The 12482-nt window shown below is 42.7% G+C and overlaps 1 protein-coding gene across 10 annotated transcripts in view; it reads right to left on the minus strand.

Moving 5' to 3' along the window:
- Positions 1-12482, minus strand: part of AKAP13 (A-kinase anchoring protein 13) — a 322494-nt gene that overhangs the window by 195744 nt on the left and 114268 nt on the right. For all 10 annotated transcript variants that reach the window (XM_044933352.2, XM_044933353.2, XM_044933355.2 and 7 more), the window contains one exon: positions 4495-4642. In XM_044933352.2, the coding sequence (XP_044789287.2) occupies positions 4495-4642 (148 nt within the window). The remainder of the gene's footprint in view (positions 1-4494; positions 4643-12482) is intronic.

Below are 12482 nucleotides of genomic sequence, written 5' to 3' on the forward strand. Positions count from 1 at the left end.
AAAGTGAGCACAGGACAGCACCTCATACCCTCCCGGAATTACCTTCAGCAGGTACTCAGATTTCTTTATATTACTTACTCATCCTACAGCCTTTGAAAGAAAATATCTCGACCTCATCCCACAAGGAGAATCACTGTTTTGTTAAAATGGGATTTGGGGTTGGATTTGTTTTATATGAAGAGAAAAGAATAGAGGTATTTTATTTTTATTTATTACAAAGGCAACACCTTTTGTCTTTAGACGTATGTTTCACAGCAAATTATATTCTTAAACTAATCAATTTCATAGGTATTTTGAATGTAGTATTATACTATAAAACTTTTTTTTAATCTAGTGTTAATTAGCACAAAGACAGCTTTACTTTTGAAAGAGAGGACAGTATTTCCAAAGTCTTCATATGTTTTTCTTAAAAATTACTATATATGTTAAAAATTACACATGCACTTTAAAACAGCCAAACAATTTAAAGGCAGATAAAGTTTCCAAAGGCTCCAATTAACTGTCCCAAGATGCTACTAATCTTAACATAATTTCATTTTTTAAAAAGGGGGGACTGTATCATGTCTACAGCCTGTCTATGGTGATAAGGCAAGAAAATGCCTTTACAATTTCTTTATAAGTAAACATACATATACAATTCATTGTTAATTTTATCATCAGAAAAGCCAAAAAGTGAGAAAATATGAAAGAAACGGCGCTGGGGCGGGGGGGGGGGGGGGGGGGCGCGATGGACTGTAATCTCAATATCTGGAGTCAGAGAGGTTTTTCTTCGGGGACTATCAAGAAATGTCTCATTTCCTTACCCACCAAAATCATAAAAGGTCACAGATGAATGAACATCAAGGAGTAGCTGTCTTAGGAAGGTCAATCAATCATCTAGTTTTCATGAAAACTAAACTATTACACAGCAGTGCCAGTGAAGCACACGGAGGACTCCAAGAAAAATCAGAGCCAGCAATCTGCATGCAACTTGACATTTGCAGACACAAAGCTCTTTTTCTTCCATGGTCGGCCGGACGACTAGGACCCGAGGAGCGAGCCCCACACGGGAGCCGGGGCGGGGACATCGTCCCGACAGCAGCAGCTGCGGACAGGCCGGGTGCGTCCCCCTCTAACCAGGACGCACAGGGCAGGAGCGGACTCCCCACGGGGAACTGTGACTAATCTGACGTCGCGCTCCGCACAAAGTCTGAGCCCATCAATAGGACACACAGAAATCATCAGATGCAGCTCTGGACAGAAAACAGGCTCCTGCCCCAAGACAAGAAGCAACACAAGAAGCCAGAGAGTCCTCTGGCAGTTTTCAAAAGAAAGGGGTGGGGGGCTTTGTGTGTGTGTGTGTGTGTGTGTGTGTGTGTGTGAATATGTGTGTGGGGTGTGTGTGAACAAATGTATGTACAACCTTTCTAGCAGGGCAGTTTCTGAGAACCAGGATGAGTTTCAACATGGTAGAAACCCGGTCTCATCAAGTGGGAGGAATTCACAGATGCACCAGAGAACGTGACAGACACGAATCCATGCCCTGGTGAAGCTGACACTCCAGCAGAGGCAAGCAGAAAATAAATAAAACGTATAAATGAGTCGTAAGATGATCAGTGCAGTGCAGAAAAGTGAAGCGTGGAAAGGGACCAGGGAGTGTGTAGAGAAGGCAGGTTTATATATACATATAAAGGAGAGGCTAGACTTTTATAAAGTGGACAGGAAAGGCCTCATTGAGAAGGTGATCATCTGAGTAAAGACCTCAAGGAAAATAAGAAACAAGTCAAAGATATCCCCCAAGGCAGATTTAAGGCCGTTTACTTCTACACGAAAATACTAACTCTGTAATATAAAGAAGAAATTCAAAATTAGCTTATTAGTTTTGAAATCTGCCCATCTCTCCCCCCTCCTCCACAACAGTTCCTGAGCCAATCTGGACAAGAGCAGCTGAAAAAGACAAGAGAAGAGGAAAATCACACACCCAATGACCAGAGCACTGAGATCCACTCAGAAGTCTTTCCTGCTTCAGTGGCTAACAGAGGTCCTCCTTCAGCAAGAAGGGAGGCTCACGGGGACCCCTGAACACACATCAAAGGCTCATGGGGCGCCTCGCTCTTCATTCGGCCTGCTCGTACAACGGGGTCTTTCAAGGACTTGAATCCTTTGTCACCTCTGCTGCGATTAAGGGCCTCATGCAGCAGCCTGACCGGATCAGGCGGGCTGCAGAATATGCAGGTCGGTGGGGAGCAGAGGGGCACGTTGTGAGAAGACAGCACCAGGTAAGATCATAACTGGAGGGGAGGAGAGCTGCTTAGTGGCAAACTAGGAGAGGCCAGGCACTGGGGTTCCAAGCCCCAAGCAAAGGGGTCAGGAAGGTACTGAGGATTCCGACCAAATTAGGGAGAAAGAGCAGAATACAACATCCATTCTGGCGGGCTGGAGCCAGCAGAACGAGGGCACCCAGAGTCAACTGGTACAAAGAACACCCAGAGATGTGGGGGGCTGGGAAAGAAGGGGTCCTGAGACCTGTTACAGAGGTGGTAGCCCAAAGGCAAGGGGGAAATGGAAACTGAAGTCAGAAAAGCAGGCTGGGGACAGTATACAAGGATCTGGTAAGAACCGGGAGCTCCTGGCTGTCATACGATACCATGGACTTGTGAACCGAAGACAGCAACTGCTTGCAGCCCACACTAACTTCAGCACCTTCACACTGAAGGTGTCAGGGCCGCCGGGCACAGCCCTCTGCGCCGAGAGGCGGGGCCCCGCGGTGGCCAAGGCCAGCGAGGACACGGGGCGCTGGCCCGACAGCTGGCCCTCCTCTGGGTCAGTCACTCAGTCCTGCCCGACTCTTCACGACCCCCGTGGACTGTAGCCCGCCAGGCCCCTCTGTTCATGGGGATTTTCCAGGCAAGAGTACTGGAGTGGGTTGCCATGCCCTCCTCCAGGGGATCTTCCCAACGTGGTGATCCAATCTGGGTCTCTTGCACTGCAGATGTATTCTTTACCGTCTGAGCCACCAGGGAAGCCCATCCTCCTGGTATCTGCTTGCAGGCTTTCTTGCCATCTATCTGCTATATACACACACACACACACACACACACACACACACACACATATATATATCTACACATCCACAAACACACAAACTGCTACAGTACTTCTAAATCAGGAGGAAAAGTAAGTTTATAAATTATCCTCATTCCTTTCCTAATAAGAGCACAGTCAGGGACTGACTGATTCTGTTAATACCCATCTGAGGGCTGTTTCTCACTGTCACACACACAGATGTGTCTAGCAGGGGTGACAATGGATGGCTCCCACTCAGCAGACAGCAAGGTTCCAGATCAGACCCTCTGACATGATATCCATCACAGGAACAAGACTGCTGGGGCTTTACGTTACAAGGAAGGTGCACAATACTCTTTAGGGGAAAGAAGAAACAATCAGCACCTCTCCTGAACGTCTTGCTCAATCTCCTGTCCCTAGAAGTTTGAGGCAGAATATACATAGGATTTGCCTAAATCTTTAAATCCTGTATTTTCAAAATCACTTTTGTCAAGTAGGAGGATAAATACAGGAGGATAAATGTCAGAGTCTCAGTTCGTGAATGTGGTGTAACTTCCAGGACCTGGCAGGTACCACAAGTGAAGTCAACTTATGTAAAACGGCACAGCAGCCACCAAAAACTGGCAGTTTTTTACATGATTAATTTCAAAAAAGTGGAATTGATGTTACGTAAAAACACTGAAGACAGGAAAAGTTTCAGTAAGAACTAAATCCATTTTGTTCTCTGAAAGCAAATGGTTCAACTGTCAACAGTTTTATGGGTCCCCCCTAAATCTCCCCTCTTTTGCACTCAGATGAAATTTAACCAATTATTAACTTCAAAGCAAGCTTGAGGAAAGACAGAATAAGTTCATTTCCAAACACAAATCAATATACCTTTAGATGCCTGGGATCGGTCAAAAGCCGCTTCTGGTGGCATTAGCAATGATATCATGACTTTGCAAAGGATTTTTAACAAGTAAACAGTTTCCTTTTAATTCCATTAAATGGATAAATGCAACAGTGATTAAGTATTCATTTCACCGTGAACTAAAATCTGTTACTTTGGGGGAACTTTGGTTTTTACAGTCTTCCCCTCACAGATACGAAGGACCGTGTTAGTAATCGCATTTACCTTTCTTTTTGCCACAAGGAAAGTCGGAATCAAAACTGCAGTCATACCACAGCGACCGCATGAACTTTTCTCTCTTAAATGTATTTTACTTTGCTTCAACATTCCAATAAATTAAAATTTTTGTTGATCTTAACGATTGTCTTCTAATTTATGACACCATTTTATTTCAATTATTTTTAGTTAGGCTCAGATTTTGTGCAACAAGCAAGAAATAAACAAAATGAAGTGTATTTAAAACAAAAACCCAACTGCAGTTTCATCACCCTTCTTCCTATCACTCTATGCTAGAACACAGAATAAATAAAGGCAGGTGAAGACTGTGTTCAAATACTTACCAGGAGCAACGGTCTCCAGCGTATTAGAACTGACCTTCCGAGTACTTGTACAGTGGTGGAGGGTGGAACCCGAAAACACCAAGTAAAAAACTACATCGTCTTCAACTTTGTCCTCTTCCGCGAGCAGTACAGTAACAACACAATCGCCCTAGGAAAGGGGAAGAGAGAGCAGGTCTGCATTAGCAAGGTTCTTTTGGGGAGTTGATTTTTACAAAACATCAAACTGAAAGGGAAATCAATGTATCATACAAACTGCACCCATTCTAGTGAGTTTATACAGTACAAAATGTGCCAGGAAGTGGTCTCGGCACTGAGTATACGGAACAGTCTGTCTTCTTTCAGCTTACATTTTAGTGGAGGTAATGAGAAAAACAAGTAAACCAACAAGATAATGGGATACTCGGAAAAATTTTTTAAAAGAACATAAAACGACTCCCTTAAAAAGCTCTGTAAAAATTCCAGGAAAATCTAAAAATAAGGCAGAGAGGACGGAGGAAATATATTAAATAGCTACATCCTTATACTTCGAGTGCCCCTTCACCTCTGTGTTCTGTTTGCGGCAATAACTCTCTGAACTCTACATCCCAGGAGTTGCTGCCAAGTCCACCCGTTCTCCAGTGAACATGGAGCGCCTCTCAAGAGCTGGCCTGGAAGCGCTGGAGTGCAAAGGACTTGGGCTCAAGACCAATCTGGGTTTAAACTCCATCTAAAAAGATTTTACTTAAATCCTCTAAATCTCAGTTTCCTTGACTGTATAAATGGAGATAATACCTTCTCTTCTTACAGCTAATATGTGAGAACTCTTGAAACACATTCACCACTCAGCCTAGGATAAGACTCTCAACCTGTGAGGATGGGAGGGTTGCTTTTCCAACCATGTGTGTTTCCGGACCATCTGGAATTGCTGTTCTTCTTTATCCCACCCCTCCATCATGCCATAAATCTAATCCCGGTAACTCTGCCTGTGACTCTGCAACTATTTAGAAGTTAAGACATCTTCATCCTTCACTTGCTGATAATCTTCTTCCTGGTAAAGAATCTGCCTGCAATGCAGGAGACCCGGGGTATCCCTGGGTTGGGAAGATCCCCTGGAGAAGGGAAGGACTACCCTCTCCAGTATTCTTGCCTGGAGAATCCCATGGACAGAGGAACCTCGCAGGCTACAGTCCATAGGGCTGCAACTATCATTTTCAAAAATCTTCTAACAACTTTTTTTTTTGGCTACACCACGCAACACGTGGGATCTTAAGTTTCCCAACCAGGAACTGAACGCACGCCCCTGCAGTGGAAGCTGAGCCCCAAACCACTGGACCGCCAGGGAATTCCCTCTTCCAGAAATTTTTATAACTTTTTTTTTTAACTGAGATCAGTGGCTAAATCAAATTTATTCTATGAAAGAGTCCTAATTACCATTCTCCCAAACATTATATAATTTATGTTGTAACCATAAACAAAGGACTTTAAAGCACTGAGGTTTAGGTTGTGTACATCTTTAATGATGTGCAATGGAAAATCTAATTAAGAGAAAGTCAGGCCATTTTAACATTAAATAGGGGAGAGAATTCTCATTACTTACAGCATTTTCCCCCTTTCTACTTTAGCAGTAATAAAGCCAATTAAAGAACCATGCCACTCTATGGCCACAACTTAATGTCCAGCAGCAGAACAGAGAAGCAAGTATTATTTCAGCACATAATGAAAACCAAACATCTTAAAATCAAACTTGGGATCAAGGCTAGTAATAGGAATGCTCTGAATTCCAAGTAGTTCCCACAGCCCTGAGTGCCTCTAATTTCTTCCCCAGGGTTCTGTGCACTGCCCTGTGTCCGATATGGGTTCCAGTCTGCTGTAAGAAGTCAGAATGAGCTACAAATAAGCTGTACCTTACTAAGACTGATGAACCAGAAAGTCCCCAAGCACCCTAACAGAGGAACAGCACGGTCGGTACAACAGCATTACCATTGACTCCAGACACTGTTCAGAACTAAACTGTAGGACTTGTAAGTCCCTGTTTTGGAAATGTTTTTGAAAAGGTTAGGCTGGTAAAATGTTTACTATCCTTTGGCAAAATAAACTACAACCAGAAAAAATGTCTGCAGCATACAGAGAAGAATCAGTTCTTCAAGGTATTGAAATATCACTATAACCTGGGGAAAAAAAGTTACTAAAAGTTTTAAAGTTTCATTTTTTAGAGCACAGGTTGGAAAAGTATGAGCCATCGGTCAAGTCCAGCACTCTTGTTTGTGTATGGCTCACAAGCTGGGAAAGGTTTTTACATTTTTAAGTGGTTGAAAAGAATAAATAAATGTGTGTGTGTGTTTACACACACACACACACACACACACACACACACACACACACACACACACACACTTGAGGTGCCAGGTTGCTTCAGTCGTATTTTCAGCCAAAAAAAAAAAGTTGTGACCCCATGGACTAGCGCCCATCAGGCTCCTCAGTCCATAGGATTCTCCAGGCAAGAATACTGGAGTGGGTAGCCATGCCTTCTTCCAGGGGATCTCCCCAAACCAGGGATCAAACCTGTGTCTCCTGCACTCCAGGCAGATTCTTTACTGCTGAGCTACTGGGAAAGGGAAATATATATATATATATATATATACAAATACATACCCACCCACACACACACATATATATGTATATATATGGGAAAAGTAAATGGCAACCCACTCCAGTACTCTTGCCTAGGAATTCCCATGGACAGAGGAGCCTGGTGGGCTACAGTTCATGGTGTTGCAAAAGAGTTGGACATGACTTAGCGATTAAACACACACACGCTTAGGTCTCGTAAGCCCCTATTTTGGAAACATTTTTGAAAAATTGAGGCTGGTAAACTATCCTTTGGCATGATAAAACTACAACCAGTTAAAATGTCTGCAGCATACAAAGAAGAATCAATTTTTCAAGGTATTGAAATATCACTGCTGCTGCTAAGTCGCTTCAGTTGTGTCCGACTCTGTACAATCCCATAGACGGCAGCCCACCAGGCTCCTCCACCCATGGGATTTTCCAGGCAAGAGTACTGGAGTGGGTTGCCAATAACCTGGAAAAAAAAAAGTTACTGAAAGTTCTAAAGTTTCATTTTTTAGAGCACAGGTTGGCACTATAAGCCATGGGCCAAGTCCAGCCCTCTGCTTGTTTGTGTGTGGCTTTTATTGTATGTGGCACACACATATTAACATGGGAAAATTCTATGACATTCAAACTTCAGTATCCATAAATAAAGTTTTATTGGAACACAGTCATGTTATTTGTTTACACATTGTCTATGGCTACTTTTGCAATACAATGGGCCACCAAAGAGTTGACTTAAATTGTGTCTGACTCTTTGCGACCCTGTGGACTGTAGCCCGCCAAGCTCCTGTCCCTGGGATTTTCCAGGCAGGAATACTGGAGTGGGTTGTCATTTCCTCCTCCAGGGAATCTTCGTGACCCAAGGATGGAACCTGAGTCTCCTGCCTGCATCTCCTGCATTGGCAGGCAGCTTCTTTACCACTTGAGCTATCAAGGAAGCCCAATGAAGAGCTGAGTTATTGCAAAAGAGATCACATAGTCTGCATGCCTAAATTATTTACAATGTGGACTTTAACAGGGAAAAAAAAGGAGTGGGTTTTTTTTTTTTTTTTTTTCACTTAGATATCTAACCTGAAATTCTAGGAATACATCTTTTTTCAGTATCAAGAAGGTCCTCTCCACAAGGGCCCCATCTTGCCATAAGGCTTTCTGTGCCCAAGATGCTAGCGACACCTGAGGCCTTCTCTTAACTGCGGTCAGAAGGGATGGCTAATAAGCAGTTGGAATTCCTTTTAATAAAGCTTTCAGGATCAACCTCTTTTTTCATTCACAGGACAAAAGTAAGTTTTAAATTGCTTTCATAGCTCTAATTCCTTTTTTTTTTTAAACATTGAGTTAGCTACCCACAGTATTAAATAGAAGTGAACACAGAACCCTAATTCACCTCAAACTCACTTGAAGTTTAGGTTCTGAAGGCACCTGGAATTGAAGCATCTGTTCTTGAAGGAGTATTCTCGGCTCTCTGATAAAGTTGCTAGGAGCAAATGATAAACATTTGGACCCCGCATTTCAGCCGCATGACTCCTGTTCTACTGCAGTAGTAACCAGCCACTTAGAACTACTCGAGATGGCCTTAAAACAGGCGATTACAAAATAAAAATGGAAAACAGGTCTAAGTAAGATGCTCAGTTGAGGTGGCCGCTTTGATCACACCTTCCCTAAGAGATCCCCGGGTAATGGATCTTGCTGCTCAGGGGCAGGGCGGGCCCCGGGGGACAGACAGGTCAATCAAGCCGTCTGCTACCCAGTTAACACGTCTGTTGTGTTTTTACCTATAACAGATGAACTTATTAACAAGGAAAAATTTCAAGACATTCTTGATCAAAATTTTAGTTTGACCCAATCCCCAGGAGAGAATGTATCTACATTTGCACCTCTCCAGTAATCTGAACTCAAAAACCATGGCGTGTTATTACAAAAATAATCCCATGTTTTTTCATTCATGAGAAATGTATCCTTGAACCTGACTGTTTCTCCAGGGTCCTAACTAGTCTCGCTGACAGATGACACGAGAACTAATGGAAAGTGCCGTTAGTCAGCGCCGCCAGGCCTCGTTCTGCAATTCACAGGTGATCCCCGATATACAAACACATTGTAATTCTAAATGCTACAGATCAATCACTTACATGGCTTTAAATGGTAGCTATGGTCTTGGCTTCCCATCTTTAAGTCATTTACATAGTAGATAAACTGTATTAATAGAACTAAAATCATCTTCATGTACCCACCTATTAATAAGCAGGGGAAAAAAAATTTATTTTCTACTTAGATTTCTACCCTGGAGTCCTAAGAATAGATCTTCTTTTCTAGATAAAGGATTCTGTCTCTGCATTAGACCTACCATCTTGCTGAGAGACTCTCCTTGCCCCAAGATACTAGTCACATCTGGGGCCTTCCTTTAACTGGGGACGGTAACGTGCCGAGGGACAAACTGAAATGGGGCAGAGAAGAGCAACTGAGGCATGGGAAGGCGCTCCCAGTGTGGGGACAAACAAGGCCCTGGAAGCAGGCAAGATGCTGGGTGGAGATGAGGTGGGTGAGCCAGACAGAGTCCTGTGGGAGGAACGACAAAAGTAGGGACGGCGCTGATCTCAAAGACAGCAAGACACAGTCAGTCACAAGGTTCCTGAAGGTGGGCCCCTTCCGCAGCAAGATCACTGCGGTGGGATGCATGCTGGAGCTGGCCCGCACAGGCCTGTGAGGGCGCATCATGCTTTCAGAAATCCCACAAGTCAGCTGTTAAACATGGCCATTATTAAAAGTATATGATATTTGCTTTCCTGAATGGAGAAACTAGTATCAACATATACATGCTATCATGTATAAAATGGATAGCTGGGAGAAGCTGCTGAATAACACTGGGAGCCCATCCTGGCGCTGTGATGACCCAGAGGGGCGGGATGGGAGGAGGCTCAAAGGGAGGGGATATGTGGTCATTATGGCTGATTCTCGTTGCTGTATGGTGGAAACCAAGACAACACTGTAAAAATTAAAAAACAAAAAAACAGACATTTAATTACATGCCAGATGAAACACACACAAAAAAGTAATGATAAAAATTTATAATTATATAAATATTAAAAAGAGATGTAACAAACACTCAAAACATCAAATTGTAATTCTTTTGCCACCTGAAGCAAGTGACACAAAAAAATTAAATGAACTAATATCACTTGTCTCCTGATCGTACCCACTGAGGACACAGCATCGTAGTGTTCCTCAACTGAGTCAGAAGAAAACATCACACAAAACCAAACTGAGGGGCTTTCTATTTTAAAAAAAAAAAAAAGTTGATCTGAACCTTTCAAAAATGTCACTAAGGAAAGAATCAGATTACGGAGACTGAAAAGACTTTCCAACTAAATGCAGTGCATGGGCCTAGGCTGGACCCTGAACAGCAAACTGCTATTAAGGACATTAATGGGACATGTGTCCAGATTTAAATGAGGTTTACACACATTTAACACTGTACCAATGTTAGAATTTTCCTGATTTTGTAACCGTGATGTGATTTATATGATCCCTGTTCTTAAGAAACACACAGTGAAGTATCTGGGGTAAAGGAGCATTGTCTACAGGTTACTCTCAAATGATTCGGGGTGGGGAAAAGAGAATGATTAAGCAAATGAGGTAGAATGTTCACAGTTGGTGAAGCTGGGTTTAAGGCATATGGGATTCCTTTATACTATTCTTAAACCTTTACTGTAAACTTGAAATCATTCTAAAGTAAGTTTTCAAGAAACAATTTTTCGAATAATTTATATGGCCAGATATTCAAAAAGGTGCAAAATTAAGTTCCATTTCTGAGGCTGTTTAAATTTTTTTTCTTAACATCTTGCACTAATCTTGGTCACTAATACCACTCTCCACTAAAAGGAACCAAGGCTGCTGGAAGAAGTGGCTGGTTCCAGGTCTAGGTCAAGGGCATGTACAAGATGAGCTTGGAACATCTTGTTTTGACAAAAAGTAAGGAAATGTCCTCCTCCCTCCCTCCAAAAAAGGACAGGCACATGCTGACATGATGCACGTCGGCGTAGCTTCCTCTGACCAAATCTGGGACAATTTTAGACCAAACTGGCAATTAAGAACAGTAATGAATTATAAACAATTAAAAAAAAAAAAAGGAAGGAAGCCATGACTCTATACTAACAATAGACAAATAAAGAGGAGAAAGGTGAACGCCTATGTATAGTGGAATGAGGAAGGCTGATGGTCAAAGTGGGAGGAATGTCCAAGTAATGAAATTACTACCATTTTGCCATCATAATGGGAGAGCTTGAGTCTGGCAAAAATTTTCGCTGAGTACTCAATTTAGGGGGAACAAGCCATTTACATTGCCTTAAAAGTGTCTCCCCCAGGCTGTCACGTTATGTGGCAGCCCGGATGGGAGGGGACCTTGGGGGAGATTAGATATATGTACGTGGACTGCTGAGACCCTTCACTGTTCACCTGAAACGATCACAAAACTGTTTATCAGCTGTACTCCACTATAAAGTTTAAAGAAAAAAAAAAGGAGAGGGGTACTGTATTCTGCAAAATGGTTGATGCCATAAAAGATAAAGAGAGGCTGTGGACTTGTCTCAGATAAGGAAGGCTAAGAGAGACATGACAGCTAAAAACAGTAATTAGCTCTACTATGATTTGTAAGAGAAAAGCTCCTGTCTTAGGAAATTTATACTAAAGCATGTAAGGGGTAAAAATCCATTACACATGGCACTTTAGCAAAAGACAGTATAAGGATACACTGTGAGTGTGTACAGGTTTTTAGTTAGAGAGTACAATGATAAATCAAATGGGGTAGAGTGTTTGCGAGACTTAATTACCCTGAGTGACTAGTATCTGTGTATTCTTTGCCCTGCTTGTTGTTTTTTTTTTAAACAACTTTTTATGAATTTCAAATTATTTCCACACATAAGATTTTAAGATAAGGGGGAAATGTTTAATTCATAAAGGTTTAAAGGACTCACAGACTAGGGATATGGCAAGCTCTATCAACACAGATGTGGACAAAGGTCTATACCGACAGCAAACTCTGTTTATACAGTTCTCCTGGTGCTCCAGCCCAGGCTGAGAGTGTGGACCACCCCCCACCCCCACGCACAAATGCCTCTCACCCAACAAGAGAGGGAAAATAGTTAACACACCACAGCAACCATTTTAATCACTAAATTAGTTTTCTACAAACGATAAATACACGGGAGCCTGGGGACAGGAGACGGGCATGCGGGCTCAGCACAACCATCTTCTGAGTGCCCCCTGCAGGTCAGAGGCAGAACCAGTTGCTTTGCAAACTCAACCAAGTATTTGCAAGGCAAGTATCTTTACCCTTCTTGGAGATGAGAAGAGCAGCCCAGAGTACTCTAACGTCTAAGAACAAAGCTAGGAAAGGCTAAAAG

Source organism: Bubalus bubalis, chromosome 20 (assembly GCF_019923935.1).
Source record: "Bubalus bubalis isolate 160015118507 breed Murrah chromosome 20, NDDB_SH_1, whole genome shotgun sequence".
In the NCBI taxonomy this organism is placed as follows: Eukaryota; Metazoa; Chordata; class Mammalia; order Artiodactyla; family Bovidae; genus Bubalus; species Bubalus bubalis.